Here is a 26,283-nt window from a genome sequence, read left to right on the forward strand (position 1 = left end):
CACCTTGTCAGAGCTTATGTTACAGTCATAAAATCCACATTGAGCAGCACCTCTTTAATACTTTTTTATAGCTCTGTTATTATCTCATTTGTCTTTGTCAAATATCCCCCCCTGACATAAAAAATAGCAAGCACACCATCTGCAATATCCTTCAGAGTTCCTGCTGCTCAACTTCCTCACTTTTGCCAGATTTACTCCGTGTATTGCTGCAGGGTTACCGCCGCCACAGAATGTGCTCAGCTCGCTCAAGTCATAAGCACCGACCTGCGTCTCTTTGACAGTCACTTAAAAAGGTAAATGCCACCGTCTGCCGCTGTGCAGACTGATAGTCAGATGTGTTCAGATCCTCGTGGCCGTGGACGGAGGTTTTTTAAGAATAGATGACTGATGGTTTTCCTCCCCGTCGAGAGCGTTTCCAACCACAACAGACATTCCAATAGACCGTGCAGCTCTGCTCCAGATGTGGCGTCTTTAATTCTTTACGTGCAGAGTGACAGACGACGGGGGTATGGAGACCCGGAGCAGACCAAGGATTCGTGTTGTACTCGCTCCAGTTAAGTAAACACTCTTGTGAGGCCCTGACACTCGGCGCTGCTGTAAACAGGAAGCAGAGAGAGGATCCTGGAGATGTGGCTGCTTCTTTTCAGCTCACACTCAAGTCCTCTATCTCTTTGATTCCTCATGTGTCATCAAGATAGGAATTAATGCCGCCGCTGCTGCAGTCGCTGTATTAAGTCAATTATGGCTCATTTGGAGAATGTTATAATGATCCTACAGTATGCATAGTTTTCCAGGGTTACTAATCACATAAAATGTCTGTTATATTCCTGGTTTTCCCATCATGCATTCTGTAATCAGCTGCACATGGGCATTGGGCAGCATGCACACATCTGACCAAAACAGAAGTTAAGTTTTTTAAAACAGGAGACTTGAAAATGACCATTTTTGGAAAGAAAACCTCCGTGTGTCAGCACCTGCTGCTCAGCTGGAAATACGAGCTAACCTTAGCCCAGTCTACCTCGTGCAAAATATTAAATAAACATCCGAGAACATCTGTTTTTTGTCCAATAAAACAATATGAAGTGTTCAGTCAGAACATGTTAGTACAACTTGTGCTTCTAAATTGCTCCTAACAGTGATATCGAAGAGCAGCGGTTTTGTTTCTTTGGCAGTATTTTTTTAGTAACTCTCCGCTCTGGATCCGTCCCAGTGATGAAATGAGAGCCGATCTAAGTCATCCCATCAGTCAGTCCCTCGCTCGTTCATCCTTCCACACATTATCCTGCTTTGTCTTTGTGGTCCAAGGTAAGAATTGGCCAAAAAAAATCCAGAGAGTCGTGTTGATGATGTCAGGAGCAAAAACTCCCCATATATGGTTGCAAGCGAGCTCCCCCTTTCCCTTTATTTGGAATAGAGGAAAATGCACAGCAATCTGGAATACTAGAGGGCAAAACGGGCCGCATCTCCATCCAAAACAAACTCTCCGATCCCCAATTCCACATTTCAGGCGAGTTTGTACATAGCAGAGTGGTTAGTCACTGCACAATACACTGTGTGCTAACACAGACGGGAACTTCTGTTTAATATCACTTCTTTTTTTCCCCCCCAACTCTAAACTTCTACTTATTTATTTCCCACATATTGTTTTGGCCACATCCTGAAACGGTGCCGTGTCAAACCGGCTGCAGGAAAACATTTCATGCGCGCACATAGATGCAGACAATTAAATCATAACACACCGCAATTCGACACAAGCTGTGGAGAATCAAAACTTCTCGGATAAAAAAAATAAAAGTCGTGATTTTATCGACTCTACTCGATGTGCATGTATGTTATGGATGAAGAAAGAAGTCGAGGGAGCAGAGGAGAGAGCTCACATCACATTAAGGAAACGAGTGAGAGTCGAAAAAGAAAAAGGAGCTGGTGTTTTCCCTCGGGACGACTGATAAACCCTTTGGCAGGAAAGGCCTCGCAAATGACTGCATTCCTTGTTAACCTTGCAAGGCTATTTTTTGCCACTAAAGGGCCTATGGAGTGGGGGCACCTTTTGTTTCGCCCTGCAGCGTGAAACAGGAAACACTGATTCGCATTGTGCCCCCTCTGGGAGTTTGGTCCCGATCCCTGCCTCTCGTCACGAATCAACCATCCATCCTAATGTCGAGCTCTGTTTACTCAACGCATCCTCGCCGCTCCGGACAGGCTGAACCCTCGGCACCCCCTCCGCTCGCTGTAAAGTAATGCCAATAGGAAGCCGAGGCCGCGCGCGTATTTCATGCTGTAGCTAAGAATCCAGATTGTGAGGAGTAAAAGTTGGAGGTTTTCCCAGACAATGTGCAAGATCTCTGCCTAAATAATGAAAGCAAACTCCCACCACTCCTCTGTCAAAAGGGATGTTTGGTCTCTGCGTGTTTGTACATGTCTTTTTATTGTGTTTTCAAGGGACATTCCACTGGTCAGAAAGAAAGAAAAAAAAATCCCCCTCCGACTGTCCTCAGGAGGTGAAAGGCCGTCGAACAGGATGTCATCCTGTTGCCTGACTGAGTCTCTCTGGTGTTTGGGTTTGTGTTTGAGCCGCAGCTCCTCAGGGATTCCTGGAAGTGAATGTGATCATGTCTTAAGAGGATTAAGAGGAGACCCTGGCTGTGTTGAGGCGGAGGTCAACATCGCTGTTATGGTGGGAATGACCTCGCCTGTCACCGTGCATCTCTCACAGTGTTTACTTGCACTGAAGCGACTGTGTCACTTTTGCTTTTCTGCAGGGAGCTGGTTTTTTAAACAGTCTATGGACAAAAAAAATGATCTTTTGAAATCAGAATAATGGATTAGAGAAACCTGATATCTAATTGTTCAGCATAAGAGCATAACATCTTTTATCAGTGGCCGTTCCTCCCTCCCCTAAAATGAGATTTTCTTTTTTTTGTCTGTCAGATTGTCTTGTTTTTTTTGTCTTTTATACTCTCTTATTATATGTCAGTTGCCATAGTTAATGTAAAATATATCAGATTTGCTGAAGTTGTGATGTCCATACTGAACTGAGATAAAAGTGAATGTTCAGAAAGAAAGAAATCAGATTTCTTGACCACGTTTAAGAACAACAAGAAGGCTTGATTTTTAATACCAAGCCTCCGGTGCGCCATGTTGCAGATTTGGTAAAACTGACCCCAGCTTGTTTCTGTGCAATATCAACTTGATTTGTTTCTTTAATCTCGGTTGGTTCTTCGCCTGCTTTCTTGTGTGTGCATGTAAACGCAGTCTCACCAACCTCTTCTTCCCTCAGAGCCTGGATGAGCTGGACGACGACGACGCAGGAGAGAAGAACAGAAGGGAGGAGGAGGAGCTGGTGCAGGCCAACACCTTCCAGAATGAGGCCATGATAGCTGACCCTGCCACCGGCCACTTAATGGTAAGAGGCGACATGTCCAGACACTACCAGGATCAAATAACATAAAGGACAATTCCACAGACAGCATCAGCTACTCACAGGAATATCAACTCTTTACTTGCTTGAAGTGTACCCACAGAGACACAAATGGTAGCTTCCCACTGCATGTGAACACACCGAGCACGGCAACTGGGTCTCGCGCGAGACTCCGGGAGACTTTGAATTAGATCTAGTTTTGTCGGCTTGCTTGAAGTAGATAAACTTCTCGATGCATGTTTGAGTAGCCATCTGACGCTGTCTGTGGAAAAAAATTGCGGCTTTGAGGGCTGTAAACAGCCTAAACAAACAGACGCAACTACCGCAAAACAGGAGCGATTAAACTGAAAATCTTCAGATTCATTCTTTTAGACCTAAAATGATATGAAAATACACCCCTGAGTTGAATTCGCCTGGAATTGTCCTTTAAAGCTACATGAACATGATGACACGGAGCCTTACTTATTACCAAAACATGTTGGAATATAGACATCAGCATTTCCAAAGAGACAGTTTCTTGTTTCTTTGCAAATAGCACATTTAAAGAGGAACTATGCAGGATTTCCATCTTAACTATGCTACATTTTTACCTTAATTAATGGTGACATGTTACTTGTTACAGAGAGAATGGAGGCTCTCTTCCACCTAGCATCTCTTGGCTGAAAAACAACGTTGCAAGATCAGAGCCCTCGCCCCGATGTCCCAGCTCGCGTTTTTGCAGCACCGTGACACAAACACGCCCCACAACCTGTAATCTCTTGTTTATGACAGATAAGACTACACAAATATACACATGGTAACATCGTATATGATATATAACGTTATGTGCCGCTCTATCGATTGATTTCTCGCCGGCTTCGTTGTAAACCAATGCACATGGCCGAGAGGAAGGTTAGCAAAACAACAGAAAAGCAACCAGGCTTACATAGTTCACCTTCAATATCTGAAGTTTTTCATTGACGTGATTCTTCATTGATTATATCACCTTTATATATTGGAACTTGCATTTGCCACTTTTTTATAGCCAAATAAAATAATAATAAAGATAACTGATGATGTTTAGAGTAGTAACAAAGTGATATCATCCCATCTCACAGTGCTCAAAGGAGCCGGTGTGGAGAGCCGCATTCATCAAACTTTATTTGAAAGCCAGTGTTGTGGATCTGCTTTGTGTAGAAGGTGTCTGGTTTTTAACAATGTGAATCAGAGGCAGTTGGCTCCTTTAACTCTGGCAGGTGATGTGTGTATTCAATAAAGGTGAAGCCGCGCAGACACAGCTCCTGCTCTTCCTCCAGATACGTCCAGGAGGCGTTCAGTTCAGAGAGAGAGATAGGGCCGTAAATGAGTTAGTGGAAGTGAAAGTGACTCACAAAACCACATGCTTTTATTCCTAAGTAGAAGTTCATATTCGGTAGTGTGATGTACGCAGTTTCAAACTCACACAGGGATTTTCAATAAGCATTTGAGAATATGAAAAGCGTCAAGCCGCGTTACAACGACTGAGACTGCTGCGCTGTTTGTATTTCTGTACAAAAAAACATCCAACTGATAAGAGAATTGCTATTTGACAGTAAAAAGAAACAAAAAAAATCAACAAATATAAATTCTGTAGCTTTGCTGTGGAGTGACAACACTTGTGGATGCAGCGAGGAGTTGAGTTCCAGATGAATCGGCTGTTATGCATCAGGAGGCTTATTGTGTTTCTGGGCTGGAAACGTCTGAGGCTGTTTATACAAAGACGAAGCCTTGTGTATGAGACAGGTACACAAACGCCTCACCAACAGGAAGGCTGTGACAGCACCTGCTGGGACGTGGCCCAGAGGAAGAAAAGAAATTAAAAAAAAAAAAAGAAAGGCAAGGGCTAGACTATTTACACAAAGTAGTCTACACATAAACAAACAACAAGCGGTGCAGCAGAGTTCCTGCAGCTTTGGCCGCACGTCCACGATCCTCAGTCCATCATCTGATACAGGATATGTCCATTCACGCCATCGCAGCACGAGACCTAACACAGACCAGATGGAGCTACGCAGAAACAACCATTAAATGTCTCGCTGTCACTTACGTCAAACTGACATTCACATTCAGCTGGAGGTCCGGTGCCAGCTCGCTCGTAAGGAGGCAGACCGAGAGGGAGGAGAAGGGGGAGAGCGTGGTCAGTGGATTTACTACAGAGCTGTCAGTCAGACTTCGGTAAAGACGGAGCATCCCAAAAATGTGCCGCCTCTCACGGGGGCCCCATGTATCACAAGCAACTGCCATTACATGTCAGACCTGATATGATATAGAGCATCCAGCCAGGCTTCTGAGCTGGTACCGAGATATGTGATGATTAAAAAAAAAAAAAGTTTTTAAAAAGAGGCTCTGTGTCCCTAGGTCTCTCAGCAGCTCACAACCAAAACAAGCTGTAATTCTTCTTGTGTTCGCTGCTGAAGACATAATGGAAACTCCAGACAGGCTGTTGAATATGAAACATTTCATCAGATGGTTTAAATTCTGTACTGATGTCCTTTTTTCCATCTCTTTTCTCTGGATGGGCCAGGCAGGGATGCATGAGTATTTTGTGCTTGGACGCACTTCTCCTCTCCGTGTGACAGGACACTGATATGTGTGGCCTCCTCTGAGTGAGTGCATGTGGTCCTGGTTATCAGGGCCTTGTATGCGAGTCGTACATGCAAAACCTGTTTGAGCGATCCAGCAGCCAGAACCATATGGAACATTCCTCCTGATCATCTGCTTTTAATGTGGCCACAGCGGCTCAGGTCTCTCTTTCTCTCTGTGTGTCTCTGTGGAAAACACACTGCTGACAATCCCCATCCAGCACTTTTTAACAAGCCTCATTTGCATTTGTAATTAGCACCTTTCAGGTTAAAAAAAAAAGCTGATGCAGAACGTGTTGCCTGAGCAGCAGGGAAATGTTCACCACCCATAACATGGCATTTTCTAACCAGGAGCAGGAGCAGCAGCAGCAGCAGCTAAGTGAACTTCAGTTTGTTGCCTGAAACAATATTTGATCACATTCACGCCTCTGTTGATTCAACAGTTTAAGGATTACCATTATATAAGCCAACTAAACCACACCAATATTTATCTTTGACAGGACGGCTACCAGCAAAAATACTTGAGGCTTCTCGCAGCAAAACCAGGAACACAGCAGCATAAATAATATTAAAAAAAAGGTACAGATGGAAATGAAGCAGCCTGGATTTTATCGAGCACAGGCAGTGCAGGGATGCAGGAGAATTTAATTTAATAACTTCTGTAGGAAAAATACTTTTGATTAAAGACTCCCTCTGATGAAAATTAACTTTCAAGCTTTGTTCATGTGGCGAAAATCAGAGACCGAGTTGTGCTGTTTCCACGTTGTCCGTACAATACAATACATTAGTAACAACTTGATTGAGCTTCTTCAAATAATCACAAGGACTTAATGTTAAAATAATTTGTTTTTAGTGGCCAAAAATTAAATATCAAGGTCACAGTGACCTCACAAAACACAGTTTCAGTTGTTTCTTCAAATTTGGTGGAAACGTTCACTTGGACTCGAGGATGAAGTGATGAGGTCAAGGTCCTTGTGACCTGACAATACAATACAATACAATACATTAGATGCACCAGTTACCAGCCTCTCAATTATGCTCCAGTTTGGTGTTTTGACATCTGTTCTCTGAGCTGGCAGTAACTATTCACACAACCAGGTGTGGTCAGCATCTTATTTAAAAAAGGGCGTGTGGAAGAAATGTAAAGCATCTTGTTTTAAACAATAGACAAGTGAGAGCAGCCGTACTTACATCTTCAGCCTGTGATTATCCTGACAAACAGGTTGATTCCATAAATAGATCAAAGCAATAAACGTGTTTGCGTTATATACACAGGACACGTCAGACCAGGAAGCCGGGAGTTTCCAGTAAGATAGTATTACTGGGGATTTTTCTGTCCTTGACCTTCCTGTTTCCTCTAAATACCAATCATGATCTCTCATGTGAAGAGCATCTCTCTCCTTCTCTTGAATCTTCTGAATGGCTCCATTGAAATCGTGATCTCTATCGGCTTTCTGCTGTTTTGCAGAAAGCTCACCTTTTTATGGAGTAAGTTGGCATTTAAAAGCTGAAACTGTCCACCCGAGACATTTGGGTGAGTTTCAGATGAGAGTGTCTGGAGTGTGATAAAGAATAACAGGCGGAAATGCAGATTGTGTAGTAATGAATTGATCTGAGGTCTAACGATGAAACACCTGCTATATTGCTGGTATTTGTCTCTGTGTATTCTTAGCAGCTCTGCACTGCGGCTTATGGGAGCTGTCAGTGCAGCTCAAGCATGATAAATAAAGTTGCACAAGTCAGTATTGTGCGCAGTGAAGTGGACGCACATGAATTGCACTGACCTTGTCTCACAGATTCATATCCCAGACAGGAGGTGCACACTGTGAAACGGTGCCGGGAGGTGCAGGAGTGATGTGGCAAACGAGCTCTGGGATGTTTTCTGTAAACACAGTATGATTTCACTTTGGCTACGCCCGTTTTGTTTTGGGTTTTTTCTTCTGTTGTTTATGTGGACGACAGACCTGAGAGAAGGCATAACCCTGTTTGACACATAAACAGCATTTTCTTATTTATTTATTTGCATGAGGGTGGACATAACTCATTGAAACTGTCTCGCTGAAGTGGACGATTGGGGATTAGCACAAGATTCAGCCGGAGTGCCAGTGATTAAAAACAGATCAAACACAATAATAACTTATAGCTCCTTTCATGCAACACGATGCTTTCATGCAAAGTGCTTTACAAAACAGAATTTAAAATATTGTCAGACCAAAAAGAGAAAGGATTATAGACAAAAGCAAATATTAAAATGTTTACCTGACAGCTGAGTGTTGAAGGCACAGACCACAGTGGTGCAAAAGCTCTATGTTGCAGTGGCAGGAGGCCTGACTCATCGCTGAATGTCATTAACCTTCTCTCTGTCCATATGTTGTTACTCCAGTCTAATGAAAAAAAATAATGGGTAATTAGAAAAGAAATATCAGGAAAGATTCACGAGCATTTTGCATTTGACTCTTATTGTGAAGTTCAGATGAGTCACTGCCTGAGGAGGAAAATGTGTAGAAATGCTAATTCCTAATACCAGGGTTTTATTTCCTGTGAAGATTTACAATCACAAATATTATAAATTCTGACTTTGGCCCTGGTCTGTGTAGAGGCAATAAAGCTCTTTCTGCTTATTCCAATGCACATATCATCATGTGCAAATGATGACTGGCACAATCTCTCAACATCTGCTGACCGCCGCGACCTTCTCCTATATTGTTGTTTGGACTCGTATCTCAACCCTTTCGCACCTCAGAAAATAATCGACTCAGTGCGCCGACCCTCTGTCAACCAATGGCCTTGCAATATGAAACCTAACAAAATATAGATGTATTGAATTTTTCCACAGAAACGAGAAAGCAAATAATTGTTATACCTACACACACAGTCGGGTTCCCAGTGGTTTCCCAGGTCAATTGTATATTTAAAACAATCCTGTTGGTTTATTCTCGTTATGCTGGACCATGAAGGCGAGACAGTAAACACACATTTACATTTAGATAGCATTTTATATTCTATACTGGAGCAGGAGCCTGGTTCTGTAGCTGCCTTGAAAACAATACGCACCATATCTCAAACTAAAACTAGGCCTCACACTGACTGGTTCTTTCTATCCAACTATTAACTCTGGGACGTGAGAGATATTGAAAAGCCTGGTTGAAATGAATCATTGTGAGCCCTGCTCCAAAAATCAGACAGAACAAACTTGAAAAACTCATTTGATGCACAATTTTTCAACATTTTCAGACAGAAAACAGTATTTTTCCATAATTGGGGTTATTTCTAGTTTCAGCCTTGATGTGAAGCTCTGACCTTCTGAGTCCATTTCAACTCTTAATATGTCATCACTCCTAAAACCTGGTTCTTATTTTCTAAAAGCCTCCAACAACAGCTCAGTTGTTAAAGTTCTTCTGTTTTTTAAGCTTAATGTTTTGAAAAGGGCGTCCAGTGCCCTTTTTAAGCAGCACCATCGATCTGCCAGATGAGACATAATTTTGAACAACGATTGAACTATTACAGCTGCAAAACCTGCCAAAGCTGCACTTGTACCGACAGCTGATGGATTAGACTGAATCCTAGAAAATGTTGCTGTCTAAAACGAGATTCATCAAATTGCTCTTAAATCCAAGTGTTGCTTGAACTGGGGGGCCTCACATACATACTTAGACCCCCACCCCCACCCCCTCCTTCCTCACTGTCCTCCATCTTAGTAAATCCATCCAGGCCTGAGCCAGGCAGAGATGAGGGTCAGGATTTCATCCACAGGTAATGGATGATGTGTCACAGAGGGAGAGCGGCTGGCGCATGCTAAGAGTCGGCCGCTGGTTGTTGAAGCTGAGCCCTGACTGATAGATCGCGGCCGAGCCGAGGCTCCTCAATCAAACCCGGGCCCCTTCAGCTGCACAAGGCCCGAGGAGGAGGGGATGGGTATTCTTCTCACGCCGTCACTGACACGCACCTCTTTTTTTTCCTTTTTTTTCTTTTTACCGCAGGTGTTTTTATTGGAGCATCACGGCTGTATACATCTAAACAACCTTTAGATCATACTGTACAATAATGGGAAAAGAAGATAAACATGCACCTCCATGTTGCCAAACAAGATTGCCTTCCACAACTTGGGGCGACGCAGAACTATTAAACGTGACAAAGCTCATCTATACATCAGCTCCGCGAGCTGCGATTCGCAAATACTCGCACACACCCTGAAGGCTTTCTATAAACGCTGCTCCCTAGAAATGACTCTTATCCTGTAGATGTGTTTTGTTTTTTTCTTTTTGACCCGAGGCATCTCAACACAACAGATGATCCCTAACCTCTCTTTCTGATATCTGCTGTTTCTAGGAAATTACACATTGAAATTCACACAGCACTGATGCAGTTTGGACCCATACGTTTTTGTTTTTAGTCTGAAGTCATGTCTGTCTTTCTGTCTTCCAGGAAACTCCAAGATGTGGGTCGAGCCGGCACAAGAGGTGAGACACTTTCTTCCTTTTTTTTTCTCATCTAAGCACTGTGAGTGGTACTAGTGATACGAGAAGAGGAGAAACAGGTGTTGATGAGACAGAGAGAGCAGTTTGAATCACTAGTTATCAGAGCAGATTTCTCCTGAAATGCGTCACCGTTGATGATTACCCCCCCCCTTCTATCAGTGCTGCTCATTTCATGCTTTTATGGTAGGAGAAGGAATGACGCCTGACGACTCTTTTGAACAGTAGTTGACAGGACGCCATCTGGAGCCCGGACACTTTGTTCAGACCGTCACTTCACAGCAGTCACTGGCAGGCAGCATTGAAAGTACATCAGTAGCTTTGAAAGCTTGGGAGACTAAAATGTGTGCTTCAGCAAAATTGCTTTGGCATTTGATAAGAGGTTTAAAAAAACAAAAAAAAAGCATTGATGTTTTAGCAACACCTTTATCTGGGCGGGAAATCATTTTCCTTTTGGTTTCATACATTTTACTGTAGGAGGTTGGACAGACACAGCGTTGTATTTCTTTTATCCACTCGCAGTTTGCTCCAACAGTTCTAATTCTTTGCACGTTCCTTTCGTTTGTTTGATTTCACATGATTATGAAGAATATCAGAGGAAATGGTCAATTAAATTCCCCTCTCAAAGTGCAGCCTGCAGCCTGTGATTGACACTACATGTGGCGAAGGCCTTTGAGAACCTCTGTGTGTGTCCACTGTGGGTTCATTTTTTTTGCATTATTCGCAACCAAATTGGGAAGTTGTGGCCAACGGCAAGAGCCAAGTTCACCAGCTGACATTCAATCTGGCCATGTAATTACGGCCGCGGCTCTCATCAGCTGGCCCGGCCACACTTGGACACTCGGAGGCTCTGCGATGGAAAACCCGACAGGTGGGCCCAGCAGCACAAGATGGCCGAAAGAGCAACTTAACACACAAGTGTCTGATTTTTCTCCCTCTCTGTCGGCCCTCTAGATTCCATTTTTTTTCTCAGTTTGTCCCTGATGTTCACTCCAATTTGGGAAAGTCACATCAAACACCAGTCAAGTATCCAGCGTTTTTAATATTGCCTGACTTTCTGACGGTTGAACGCGTCCGACTGAACTTAACTCCAGACTTTTTTACACTTTTTTGTGGGTCCTCTCGTAAATGCAGCATGCAAATGATCTGTCAAGCAGCACTTCATCTCAATAATATCTCCACCGCTAAGTGGTTCACACTACTTACTACTGCCCTGCACTCCACTGTGTGTTTTGGCTGAGAATAACTGTGGGAATATGACACAAAGCTGTTTCTAAAAGTAGAAATTAAAAGAAAAAAACACATGCATGCTAAAAGCAGCGGGTTTCAGCTTTTTGTCTTAAAGCCTGCGGTATATTTCCAGTCTCAGCCTCCCACCCTTCACTTTATCGAGTTCTAATTGTAGCACTTGTCTGTCGTTATGATGAGCTGCCCACTTTTAGCTGGCATGTGTAACGCCAACACACTCTCTTTGCTTAAAAAAAATGGAGAAAAAAAAGGTGAAAGTTGGTATTTTTGTCTCTATGAGTTTGGTTCTGTTTGTAGTTTCCTCTTTACTCGGATGTCTGTGCTCTGTGTCTGTTAACATCTCCTCTCTGCAGCCACAGCTCAGACACAACTGAAGAGCAGAACTCAAACAAGAGAGAAAACACAGCGTAGAAGAGCAAAACAGTTTTATCCAGCAGCATATTTGGGAAATTAGAAAAACATCTCCAACTTGTTATTGGGAGCAAATTCAGTATTGTTTTTATCTCGTATACTTCAGAGAAAAGACCTAAGGCTACACATCAAACAATGATTCATTTATGTATCACATCACCACATTTTTCACTAGTCCCCCATATAACACCAGATATGTCACCATAATATATGCATTATGTCTTTTTTCTACTATTCCAGATGTAAATTAGCATTTTTGCCACAATCTGACATTGTTTACATCTCCTACCTTATCATGAGGTTCATTAATATGCATCATCCTTATCATCTAAACAGATAAAATTGAGCCAGCAATACATAAGCACTCCTCACTTTATAAGATTCACCTATGTTTAGTATGTAACAACATTAAAACATCCCCAGGATAAGGGACACTGAACAGTAGAGCTGCCACAAGCCACGTGGATCAGAGAGCTTGAAATCTCAGCAGCAATTGAGATGGAAAAAAGAAACACAACACCCCCGCCCATGTATCATGGTTGTTTTGTGCAAAGCGGTGCAGAGATATTACGATTACTGATCTTTAAACTACCAGCTCAAAATACCTGAGTGTGGTTTGCTTTGATGTGGTCTAAGTTTGGAGGAATGGCGTGTGTCACATCTTGGCGGGGCGTTAATCAGATGGTTGAGTACCACCAGTCACTGTGTGTTGTTGTTGTTGTTGGTTTATTCCACATTGACACTTGAGTCTATGAGAGATGTTAAACCCGTGGATTGCTGCTGCTGCTGCTGCTGTTAGCGGCTCTGCTGTCTGTACTTTCTCCTTCCCACCTGCTGAGGCTCCCAAGTGTGTGTGATTGGCTCAGGCTCTCTCTCCCCCAGACCTCATCCCGCGGGGCGCTAATGGGCCGCGGTGTGATATTTAGTATCGAGGCCATGGATGTTTAGGCTCGGCTTCGTCACCCGCTGAGCGCCACAGAGGACCCGTGTGTGTGCTGTCTATGTATATGTGTGTGTGTGTGTGGGTGCAGCAGTGGAGATATCTCTCAAAACAAGACGTCATGCGTGGATGCAGACACACACACACACGCAGCAACACGAGGTGTGGCATTGATTTGTTTTGGGCTGTTTTTAACGCAGCAGCATGGAGGGATGTGTGAAGTGTCACTCTTTATAAAGTATACCTGTGTATGTGCATGCAGCAGTGTTTCGCACATGTGCTTCTGTGTGTGTGTGTGTGTGTGTGTGTGTGTGTGTGTGTGTGTGTGTGTGTGTGTGTGTGCGTGCTTATGCAGATAAAGGGAGAGTAGCCTTGAAGGAGTCACAATGAGAGAGACAAATGAAACGCACTTTATCTGGGTGTAGGCGAGCACCAAGGAGAGAGCGCTTCAAGGACTCCCTCTTGATCAAAAGCGATGTCCGCTGCCACGTTTGGCTCTCTGCGAGCAGGAGAGAGAAATAAGCTGTTGGTTGTGTAAATGTCAAGGTACAGAAAAAAAAAGCACTGCCTCTGCATGTGTATGAGACGCAGCACAGTGGCGTCAATAGAGGAAAGAAGAACGGCAGATTGAGTCAAACAGAAAAGTCACGATTTCCATCTTGTGCGTACATCAGTTTGTCGTCATTTCTAAATCCTTGGACTGTTTTAGTTTGTTCAAACTAGTGCTGAGTGAAAATGAAATTGCACATTTTGAAATGAAATCTGTCCCCTAATAAACAGAAAGGACTGAACAAAACCAAACAGCCAGGATCAACCAAGGTTCATTTCTATCAGAGTGAAGGATATTTCCCACTTCAGTTGAAGTAGCTCAGTGTGAAGTATTTTATATTGTGTGAACTTTTCCTTTGCTCTCTTCGCATATTCACCTCATCCTGCCAAGATCCAACCATTAACAACGTCTAGATTCATTTTCCAGGTCTCTCAAACACACCACTGTTACATTAGCTTTATTACCTAACAATGTTGTGTGGAATTTCTGCAGCAGTGTCTGGTTGTGTGTAGATGTTGCACCATTTTTCACATGATTGAATGATTCCCTCCAATAAAATTCAATTTTAATTAAATAAATCAAATATTAAACATCCATCCATTATAACATGAGCAACAAGAATAAAGAATATGAGAACGTCCCAGACTAAACAACCAGAAAGTTTTGTGTTTGTGTTGGGTCTGATCCATCACATTAAGGGGATAGTTACAAACTTCAGATCCTGAGAAATGAAAAACCAGCAGCACTTATTTGATGTGTCTCTGCTGTCAAGGTATTAAATAAACTACATCTACATCTGCTTATTTAATCAGTGTCCTCATATTGCTGTGGTTAGGAAGGACATATACCGTCTCTACGTTCATCTGGGGACCTGTTGTTTCTGTATCCCCTGTTTTTCTCTGTTTCCTGTCACTCTACACTTTCCTGCTTTTCAGTAAAAGCTGAGGACGTCAAAATAAAGCAATTTTCTGTGTTGTGACAGCTCATATTCATATTGCCCACTGCTTCCTCTCCAATCACAGAGTTAAAAGTACTTTGGCGAGCGGTCTAATAATGGGAACATCACATTTGGCAGATCCTGAAAGGAGTGCAGATGGTACAAAGGAGAGTTATATTTGTCCTTTGTCTTGCCAGCAGCTTTCCTGTCCGTTTCACATGCATAAAAATGCTGACAGCCTCCTTCAGACGACAAGCGAAAGCCTGCAGCCTCCTCCCCAAAACAACAAATTTGATTCCTGGGAAGATTTCATAGACCTGGAACAGTTGTTAAAAGTCTGGCAATTGAAATAAGATCAGTATGAAAAATAAACTGCACATGAATATTCCCTCCCCGCTGCCCCAGAATCCGTCTCTAAGAAGCGCGGAAGCGAAAAGGAGATAAGGTTAATGTTCTGCTCGAGCTGCATACAAAAACCTTATTTTTCTAACACCGGCTTGAAGAACGGTGACACACAAGTTGCCACCGCCGCTCCCGAGGCTGTTACCAAACTCTGGCTGGCCTTTTTCTCCATTAATGGAATAAAAGGCAGAGAGGGCTGTTAATAATGCATGCCTAATTGAAAGGTAAAGCGTGCAGACGATATTCCCACCTGTTCTTTTGATGATGGATGTGTCCTCTCATTGAAGTTTTAATAATGTCTCTATGATTCATAGCTTCAAACAGCCTCAGAGTGAACACGACACAGGACACTTTCAATAGAGGAAAATCGAACATAGAAATGTCACCTCCCCCCTCCAACCCCCCCTGAGAAAGTGAAATAAGTTTTCTAGATATAAAAAGTGGTGTTTATGTTTGTGTGTGTTTGTAACAGCTCTGCAGGACCAGGATCTGAGGAGGAGGTGGGTGGGAACAGCAGGCAACGACACAACCGCCACGGCAGAGACGGAGGAGCGCAGGGCGGTCTGGAGAAAAGGATGGAGGAGCTGGAGAAGGTTTGTCGAGCGACCCCGCCGTTCATATCACTGATCGGTGTTAGTTATCGGTGTTTGATAAGATGTAAATCTCCTCCATAAACTCAACTTTTAAATGAATAACTCCACATTTTCTCCCCATGAGTCGATGCAATGCTCAGGTCAAGAGCCAGACGCGATTATCGTAGCTTAGCATCACCTTTGAAGCTCACATTTTGTTTGTTTAAAATGTACTCAAACCCAAATATCAAAAGCAGAGCCTTTATGTGAAGTGAACTGCTTTTCCAGCTTTGCACTTAACACAGAGATGTAAGAGCAGCAGTATTGATCTTCTTGGTCTAACTCTCATCGAGTTGTGCTATCCCCTCCAATGCTGCACCTTCTTTGTACTTGTTTGAATTTACCATGTGAGGTCAAGCTGAGGTTAATAACTGATTTATAAAATGCATAAAAGTTTCAGTGCTGCTGATAAAAAAGGTGAGTGGATGCAGACATCTCCTCGGAGCCTGGAGTGGTTCCTGTCATTGTCCGGATGAGTCAGAATACACATGTTGGCAGGTTTGGCCGCCTCCCTGCTGTGAAAAGGTCAGAGCCTGTTGTTGTTGAAAGTGCAGCAGCATATGGAGCGGGACTGGAGCGTCTTAATGGAACATCTTGCCGACTGCATCTCTCTGGCCTGTGGAGTTTAGTTATTTATGTCAGCATCATCTCTCCTCCCTGTAGCTTCTTTAAATCAGGTTTACAACCGCCATGACGTAAATAAAGAGATGTTTTAGGTTTAAATAACACTGTTGAATCTAAGAGTAGGGATGCACTGATCTGGCTTTTTCAGTCCCAATACCGTTACCGATACCTGGGCTTCATGTATCAGCTGATACCCAATACCGATTAATTAATTAATAAATTAATAAACTGCATGCGTCATAAAATTGAATTGAAGTGAATAGATCAGCAACATGGATCAGCCCCATTATCCGATACCCGATCTAGCTATTTAGTCAATATCCAGGCCAATATGGGATCTTATTGGTCCGTGCATCCCTATTTAAGACCACAGACTACCTCACTGCCTGGATCTGAACCAAAACACAGATTATCTCTTTTTCTATGTATCTTGTGTCATCTACTCGTTCTCCAGCTACATCCTGGAAGTCGGATGTGAGTTTTGACAAAGTATCAGTCAGAAAGAGGAAAATCTTAAACTACTCTTCCCTGAGTGTGGCTTTACATTTCATGCTGAAGTCAGTTTAGCTGCAGTTACAGAGAAAAGATCCAGTTTTTGATTGAAATCTGCCATCACTACCAAATCCTATCAGCGTTTCAATACGCTCTGAGATCTTTAAGGGTCCATACAGAACTCCTCAGACCAGCTGAAAGCCTCCATGAACGCCTCTTTGTTCAGCTGATCTTCCTCTCCTCGTCCCAGCCTCTGATTTCTCTGGCTCAGCACCGTCAGAAGAAATTCTCCACTGTGTTGTTGAATAGATGACCTTTTACAGTGCAGATATGTCTTCCCCTCCTCCACCGGCCCCCCATCAGACACCGAAACCACTCACTGCACAAACTCAGCTCGGAATCAAATGTCACACAGGTGGCTTTGGGGGGGAAAAAAGGCTTTTTTTAAGTAAGTGCCGCTGTGACCTCGGCGGCTTCACCGACAGGTGTTTGTCTGGGTCAAATGACCAGAAACACTTTGGAAATCATATTTCACACAAGATATTTTTGTCCTCATCGTTTACTTCACCATACAGCAGAGGGGTGTGTACGACAGGTCTGGAAGGCAAATCCCTGATACTGCAGGCAGCCATGTTAGGCCCCAGACTAAAAAAGACAGATTCCTATATGTTTGAGGATGCTGCATATCAACATCCCCTCTCTCCCCCATAACCTCTCTGTCTGACACAGGAAGCAACACTCTGGAGTATCTGTGATAAACATATATCTACTCCAAGGCCAAGTCATATCTGGTGCATATAAACCTCCTCAGAAGAAAAACACCAATAGAGATTTAGCCTGTGTTTATGTATTGTATTGAAATGTGTTGTTCAGGTGTGTTTGGGATGAGATGTTGTAAGACTTCAAAGCTGTCTACAGCACCTTTAAAAAATACCATTATGAACAGTGGTGACACACTGGTGAACATTATTTTTGTCATGCTTTGTGCCTTCGTTCCTTCCCTGTTGGTTTCTATGGAAATATAAGTCATAAACGTCAGCTTCATCATGTGGTGATGATGTTAAAGGTCCCACATTATGCTGTTTTTCAACCATTTCACATACTGTAGGTCTAAGTGGTCCAACTACATTGTATTCGTAGCACTTTGCCCCTGTGGCTCTTAATCTCAGCTCTAAAAGATCTAAAAGCTGCTCTCCAGAGCTCCTTACAGCGAGCCGTTTCTGTGTCTACACCTTGAAATGCAAATAAGATGTGTAAACCATGTCCACTCCACATCCATCATAGGGAGAGAGGGTATGGTTTTCTCTACAGGTACCATGTACTGATGTTGACATTGGGAATAGGGATGGGCAATGATTTCCAAATGATCAAATAGTCAGTTTAAAAAAAAGAATAGAATAGAATAGGCCTAGTATATGAGACTATCATCTTGTCTGAAAAATGTAAATGTTCCCTTTTTATTGTGGCAGAAGGAGAAACATGGAGAGACTCCTACAACCATCAGAAAGTTCTGTGTGAAACTCTGTCAAATAAAAAACAACTCTTGCGAGACTCGGATGAAGGGAGGAGAAAATAAATGTTCATGCTGCTTGTTGCAGCCGATAACGTGGCACTTGGGCCGCTTGCTTCTTACTGTCGCTGTTCTGGTAATATCTCAGCGGTCGGAGCTCACCTTTATTGGCCCAAGGGGAGTATAAGGAAGTACCAGGAGGTGGAGTTAAAGACTTTTTTCACCTCCAGGCGTCATAGAAAGGCAACACATATAACCGCTACAAAACCAGTATAAAGTGGATTTTGCATAATATGGGTCCTTTAACCTTCAGTGTTAATAGCATACACATTCTGTCTCTTACAGGAGGAAACAATATGCATTTGTTTCAGTCTATCTATCTATATGTAGGAGGCAGACAGGAACTTAAACCAAGCACCATTCAAAAGAAACACAAAGGCACTATATAAAAGCAACTGTTAATGCATTGTTCACTGTCAGTCAGTGTTGATTTGTTATTGAAGAACAAGTTGAGCACGGAAATAGAGAATCACATACTCATTAAAACTGTCACGTCACAATAATAAAATGTATTTTTATTTATTGATGGAGTCGGTTAAAAACAGATGTTTGTGGAAGAAAAATGTGTTTTCCATAAAGACCTGTCTTTCTGTTGAATTCAGCCTTTTTCCTTTGTGCTTTTGGCTGCACAACAGTTAAGATGAATTCACTTAAAACTGAGCAGAAACAGGCCGATACGTGAAATGTTTACAGCTTTTTTCTGATGAGTAAATATCTCAGCCCATGCAGCGTTCATCCAGTTCAATCCACCACTGTGTAATCCCTCCACAGTCAGGGGTCGTAATCAGGCGGCCACACCACCTCAGCACGGTCCGCCTCAAACACCATGTCCGAGCTCCTTTAAGCATTTACATGCAATCCAACACAGCTCACAGGATCATCAAACAGGATTTTAACCCTCCTCCTCACGAAACCTCTCCAACTCCAGCAGCTGAGCAACTTCAGCAAGACTGGCCGTTTTAAATTCTTCACACAGCTACTTCTGTCATTGTTTGTGCATTCAGCAGCCTGCGACACCACAAATCAATTTGAGCAGCGACGGTCCTGTCTCCGATCTCCATTTGTACGATTTGTTCCTTCTCTGTGACAGCCGGCTCTCGGCTCCTGCCTCCTTCCAGAGTGGCCTTTTCAGAAAACATGTGTAACACTTCAAACCTTCCAGCGTGGTCAGATCTGACAAGTTAGTTCATTAAGGGGACTAATCTTTACTCTGCCATTAAGGCTAGAGATGGCAGCTTTGAACAAAGCATGAGTAAATCAACAGGTAGATCGAGAGTTTTATCTTCATGCTCCCTGTAGCAACCCAAAACGTAATAACAGCCAATAACGTAATAACTTTTTGCCAATAATGTAATAAGTTATTACATTATTACGTTATTGGCTCAAAAGTTTTATTACATTATTGGCTTTATTACATTTAAAATAGCCAAAACTGTTACGTTATTGGCCATTATTACGTTTTGGGTTGCTACATTCCCTAACAGTACAATGTAACTGCAGACGACAGCACCAGAGATACTGTCCTTTCAGGCAGCAGAGCTCCAGATCAGAGAGTTTTGAATCTAACAATTATCATTTCTGACAAACTTGTAGGAGTCATACATTGTGTTGTTCCAGGTGTTCTTAAGAAAAGCCTGAGGTCAAGGGGGGAACAGGTGTTGTTCTTTGGAAAAGAAAGGGAGCAAACAGGTTTTGACTTTACTGCAGTGACTTGTCCTGGATTTAGCGGGAAAGATGTCAGTCCGCCTTGTTTGCCAATAACTTAGCGTCTGTTTTGATTTCTTTATTTTGTAAGAATTTAGGTTTAAGGACACGTCATCACATCAAAAACATCTGATAAATCAAATCACTTTTATGGACTGCCGTCACCCTGGAGGGTTTGGGATCGGCATCCTCTTGATTAACAACCAGTAGCTAAGGCCAGGGCAAAACACTGTACTTGTTTAGTTCCATGAACATAAATACAGATTTAGATTTCATTACCCCATTTATTCCTAAAGTGAAATCGTGTTGTTCACAATTGTTCGTGTGTGTGTGTTTGGTTGTAGGAGCTGGCCAGAGAGCGCCAGGAGAACGGCAGGTTGCTGAAGGCCCACCAGGACAAAGACGACCTCATCGGGAAGCTGAAGGAGGAAATTGACTTGCTGAACAGAGTGAGTCCGGCCCACGTAACGCTCTGCTCTGATGTCTGATATTCTGAGCGATGCTTTGTGTTTTCATGTGTGGGCGGCTTGTGAGGGCTGTAAATCATCATTTGGCATTTTAGCAGGAGTTGTGTATAATAGCTATGTGTTTCTCTCTACAGTGATGTTTTTTTTTTCCTCTGCTTGCAGTCCATTAGGATTTCGGCATAAACAAAGCTTTATTTTTGGATTCGCTCACTCACATCATAATGATATATGTTTTTGCTTACAGGCACAGCAAGTGCCGTTTGCATTTTAAACACTATACAAAAACTCTCCGGTGGTTTGGTGACATTTGAGCCTCAAAAGTTAGTGGTCAGTGTAGAAGGTGACATTTATGGCTTATTGATTTACCCACAAAACACAAATTTGCTGCTTGGTGGAGAGGAACGTGATTGAATGTCTCAAGCAAACTCACAAAGATTATTTTGGGGTTTTTTCGTCAGCTTAAATTTCAGGGTATTTTCAGAACTGCGCCCCTGTTGTGCGCCTCGTCTGAGAGGGTCTGGACAAATAGTTCTGTAGAATAAAGAAATAAACAAAGTGAAGAGTAAAAAATAACTCGTGGCATTGCAGCTGAAGCCCCCACCAATACCAAAGTCTCCAACTTTCAAGCACCAACTTTCTTTCTTTTTACATTTCCAGTGCATCGCAGAAAGGTTAAACCTCTTCCTCCATGCTCTGATTTAAGGTTGGAGACTGAGTACACGTTCACACTCAGAGTTCAAAAACCCTCCAATTAAAACTTTCAAAGTGAATTTGAACATGGTAATTACTGTGTCATTTCACATTCAGCAGAGCCGGAGCCACAGGTCAAACCAGACGACCACTGAATCACAACCCTGCCGTCCTCAGCCAATCACGGTGGTATTGTCGGTTCATGAGCGGCTGTAACTCACACTCAAGGACCAGATTGGTTGATTATACTGTATCTATTCATCTTTATCATTGAATTCATTAACAGTCAGGCACCGTTTCTCTGTAGCTGTGGACCAGTGGTTTTCTATCACTGTACTCCAAAGGTCATATTTTTTATATTTCCACTCTCCCCCACTGTTGTTGTACAGTTAATTATTATGACTGAGTTTTGGGTCTGTAAGTGTTGTTTTGTACATGATCAGTGAAGTCCTCCTCAGCTTTTGATGCAGTGTTGATTATAAGTCCTGTGCTCGGCCTAAAGGTCACGTCTTACTCTGTTCTCTACTTGCTTTCTCCATAATGGGGAATTCTCACTTGCCGTGAGATTTTATACCAACAATTTTCCGCCTCTAACAGGACTCTCTGCCACAGTCGCAAATAGTTAAACTGTAATTTACACGTTTCTTCAGTTGTTTAAGTCAATGTGGGAAAAAAACAACTTTAGATTCATGGATATTTTACAGATTTTAGTGTGTAAATGATCCTCATGAAGTGTTTTAGGGTAAAAAAAAAAAAACTCACCGACTCAAATCCGACTTAGAATCAATAAGTAGTATTGAGTTTGGACACTAATATTGTTGTTGGAGCTTCTGAAAATGCCTGAATATGATTGGACACTGGACTTGAGGGTCACCATATGGGGTCAAGGTTCACTTTAGTCAGATTTTAGCACATAACTCCTGCTTGATTGAGGTTTCTGAAGCTCGGAGCAGGCCGCTCCACTGTCATCATCTTGGCCCACCTAATAACTATCATCTGAAGAGCTTTTGAGAAATCCTGTCACCACACACACTCCTGATAGTTTTACCCTGACATGAACCCACTTGAGGGGGTCATGAGTGTGTTTTTAAGTTTGGCTTGGCCTCCCAGCTGGAGGTCCTGTCCCCCCCTCACACTGCGGTCAGGGTTGAGAGGTCAGGCCAGTCTCAGGTTGGCTGATGTGTCTTTGTGCTCGGCAGCCGGAGTGAAACCTCCACGAACCCCCTGAACCCTCGTCTCGCTTTCACCCCAGACTGTCAACAAACCCTCCTCGGCTTGTTTTCTGGGTCACCGAGACTGGTGGTAGAATACATCTCTGCATCTCCGAGCGCTGTGGGTGGGAACAGATCTGAAAGACTCCGATGACTCAAATATTCAGAGAAAACAAATCTCGGCTCTCCCCTGCAGAGCCAATCAAACCGAAACAAGAGCTCCAGCCCTGCCAGCCAGCACAGCGGTCAATGATGTGTACACTTTGAGCTACAAGTCAAATAAACGTTGCTTCATTATTATCTGAAAGCTTTTGTCATCATGATACAACACAACACCACACAACACAACACAACCCATCTGCAAACACCGAGGGTGCGGTATTGCATGAGGCTCCCTGCTGATAGCATCACATGGGCAGGAAGCTGGTCAGAAGAAAACGGCTCTATGTCAGGACGGTGGACGCGCTGATAGCCATCACAGAGAGAGAGAGAGAGAGGCTTCCACCACAAGGCCTGATGGGAAGGCAGCAGATAACAGCTGATCCAGTCTGGCGTCTCTGCAGAGGATGATTGAACCCTCAGTAACTGTAGAAGTTTATTTGGTAAAGAAAGAAAAAGATAAAGCTCAACTCTTGGACCCGTATCTCCCTGCAGACGGCCTGTGAAGAGCTGAAGAGAGTTCAAAGGTTAAGTTGTTTTTTCTTTAGTCAGGATACGGTGATTTTTTTTTTTTTTAGCAAACAAAAATAAGGACAATATTCACTTTTTTTTACCTCTGGTTTTGGTCTCCACCACCACCACCTTATGGAAACATCTGTGTTACAGTATGTGTGTGACTATAGCAGTGTTGGGCACATTACTTTAAAAAAGTAACTAGTTATAGTTACTTGTTACTTTCCCCAAAAGTAACTGAGATTGTAACTGAATTACTACATTATAAAAGTAACTAATTACTAGGAAAAGTAAATATTGCGTAATGCTCAAATATGTCAAATTACTTGGACTCGCCCCCCTAACCTCCCGTTTATCTGGAACTAACCAACTCACTCAGTTTTCCTCCGCACAGGCAGATAAACAGCTTTTTTCCGACTAGATGATGGACTGAAAAAAATGTGTAGGCTTTATAACGTACACTTTAACGGGTGTGTTATTTTGTGATGGGACTTCTTGAGTCAAGAAACTGTGCATTTTATTGTCAGTAATGGTAACAGCGTTATAACGGGGAAACAGTAACTTTCCTTGAGTACTGGTTACTGAAAAAAGTAGCACCGTTAGTCACGTCGTTATTTTATAATGCCGTTATTCCCATCACTGGACTGTAGTGAACAGGTAGTGGCTGTTTAGAGCTTCAGGCGTCTAAACATGGAGGACGAGCGGAGTTTTTGACCAGTGTTTGTGTTGGATAATGTGCTAAACACTCGTTATTTTAGCTGCTGCTCCTCTGTCTGTCCAGGAACACGTCTGCGTCTCTTCTTCAGCCAGACGTTTCTTGTGAAATCGAAAAATAGTTCTGTTGTTCCAGCTGTATTTCCTTTTCTTTCTTTCATTTTTTTGTGGTCGTCTCTCCATCGTATTCAGCTGAAATTTGCATAGGACCCGTCGGTGTAACAGCCCCACAGTGACAGCTCACCACCCTCTGGCTTTCCCCACAGTCATTCAAGAAAAGCCAGATTTGAGAAAAGTCTTTGTCCTGCAGTGTTGACTTGAGAAAACTTGAGCCAGTGAAAACACAGGACATGAGTCCAGCATAAAGACACCTGGTCACACTGGCTGCAGATTTATAATTCTCCGTATATTCATCACGTTAAGCAACCACTTTCACATTATTTATATTTATTATAAAAATACTGAGCATATCCCAATTCAATTTGATCCATACCGCCAGTCTGTGACACTTCCCTGGCACTGTTGATGAGCACCACTTGGATGAGACGGCGCCGTGGCAACTAAGAGCCGTCTTTCATTTGTGACGAAGCTGTTAATGTCAAATTTATTTGCCTGGCAGCAAATAACACACACCGTCACTCTCAGACTAACACTTGACACAGCGACCAGACCTCTCTCAGGTGGAGGAGTATCGTCTTGAATATTTATGTAGTTAAATGTGTCCGTAGAGCGATGATGACCACTGAGATCTGTGTTCTTGTGTGTGTGTGTTGCAGGACCTGGATGACATCGAGGACGAGAACGAGCAACTCAAACAGGAGAACAAGACTCTGCTGAAGGTGGTGGGTCAGCTGACGAGGTAGAACCGCTCTGCTGCACGGCCCGGACCCGACGCCAGCCTCCCCTCACCTCCCCCTCTCCTCTCCTCTCCTCTCCTCCTGTCTCCTCCCGCCCCGGGTGGAGTCCAGCACCACGGCCTGTTCTCTGTTTGATTCTGTCTGTTAGTCGTCCTCAGACCCTCGCAGCCTTTAATCCACCCCCGAGGTGAAAAGCCCAGCGAACACGGGGCTAACGTCGTCCTGTCCTGTCCTGTCCAACGTCTACATATTTAATGTAAATGTACTGTATATAGGCCAATTTAGATCTGTTCATTATATTGATTTTTGATAAGGTCTTAAAAAGCAAAACTAAAAATGAATGTACTGTGCTGCAAAAAAGAAAAAGAAAACAAGCGCACACAAAGTCTGTTCATACCCTTTCTTTAGATGATTTAAAAAAAAAAAATAGTGCACACACCTCGACACCCAGGTTAAATGAAGAGATCTCCAGTGCTGCAGTGTCACACTTGGACCAAACTCAGTAGACGTTCTGCTGCAAGAACCATCAGCCAAAGTCAGAGCAGAGTGCCTTGTTGCAACGCATGTGAGATTTTTCAGCTTGGTGCTTCTTCTTTTCTTTTCTTTTTTTCTTTTTTTCTTTTTTTTAATGGACGTTAGTGCCAGATTTATCATGATCATGTCTTGGTACATTTGAATCCTGCAGACAAATCACATCACATTGAGATATTTTCCAATTTTAAAGTATGCACAAGCAAGACTTTATATCAATTATTACGCTTTATGCATTTCAATGTTAGCATCTGAACATTATACCTGTCAGTGATGAAATGTTTTAGGGTGAAACCCACGTCTAGTTTATTATGTGGATTCTTTTTTTTTAAAGAAGCAATTTGTTCTTTTTTTTTTTGCTCTTGTTTACAAGTTACGGCAATATGACAGTTTAGCTGCTCTGTTTTACGGCATCTAAGATGTGTGGAGTGAGCTACAGTGCATTCTTTCTGTATGATAACCAAATGAACTGAAGGAACATACTATTTGAAATGCATCTCTTTTGTTTACTCAAGGGAACAGGTTTGGCTGGCGTTTTTAACTTCCTGTATTTAGATGATTTTTATTCCAGCTGCTGCACTGTGGTAAATAATCCGTAGGCGTTAGACCGGCGATAGACAGCTCAGCTTCCACACATACACATTCACACTGACACACACTCATTCACATGTTTTTGGGGTAAAGATCATCCCACCCTCCCACTTCCCCACCTCCTCTCTCTCCTTTTGCAGACAGAACATCACAGACCCATCTCTCTCTTTCCATTACATTATGCATGTACAGAGGATTAAGTCATTTAATAAAAGTTTGATTATCTCTCTCCTCAGTCGACTCGCTTGTGTTCATTAAGGCTAATTTGATGTGATGATACCATGCCACCGAGGCAGTAATGCAATGTGACGGAGGCGGGGGGTTCGGTCCCCTCCGCCTATCCCTCAACACACACACATACACACACACACACAGTGAGTCGTGATGATTCAACGTGCCAATCACCAGCCTGCCTGGCTGCAACTGGGACATGAAACCTCCGTTCACCCTACAGAACCTCCATTATACTCCTGAAACGCATTCATTCCCTCACCTGGAGACGAGAGAGAGAGGAGGCGGGCATCTACATAAGAACCGTATCAGCACT

General features: G+C 43.0%; 1 protein-coding gene across 2 annotated transcripts in view; it reads left to right on the forward strand.

The window, feature by feature from the left end:
- pawr (PRKC, apoptosis, WT1, regulator) overlaps nucleotides 1–25,971 on the forward strand; it is a 66,912-nt gene extending 40,941 nt beyond the window's left edge. For both annotated transcript variants that reach the window (XM_085768844.1, XM_085768845.1), the window contains exons 3-7: nucleotides 3,278–3,403; nucleotides 10,444–10,478; nucleotides 15,454–15,574; nucleotides 20,348–20,452; nucleotides 24,534–25,971. In XM_085768844.1, the coding sequence (XP_085624970.1) occupies nucleotides 3,278–3,403; nucleotides 10,444–10,478; nucleotides 15,454–15,574; nucleotides 20,348–20,452; nucleotides 24,534–24,620 (474 nt within the window). In that variant the 3' untranslated portion in view covers nucleotides 24,621–25,971. The remainder of the gene's footprint in view (nucleotides 1–3,277; nucleotides 3,404–10,443; nucleotides 10,479–15,453; nucleotides 15,575–20,347; nucleotides 20,453–24,533) is intronic.
- The last annotated feature ends 312 nt before the right edge of the window (nucleotides 25,972–26,283 follow it).

Source organism: Trachurus japonicus, chromosome 23 (assembly GCF_045865225.1).
Source record: "Trachurus japonicus isolate A0001 chromosome 23, Traja_1.0".
Taxonomy (NCBI): domain Eukaryota; kingdom Metazoa; phylum Chordata; class Actinopteri; order Carangiformes; family Carangidae; genus Trachurus; species Trachurus japonicus.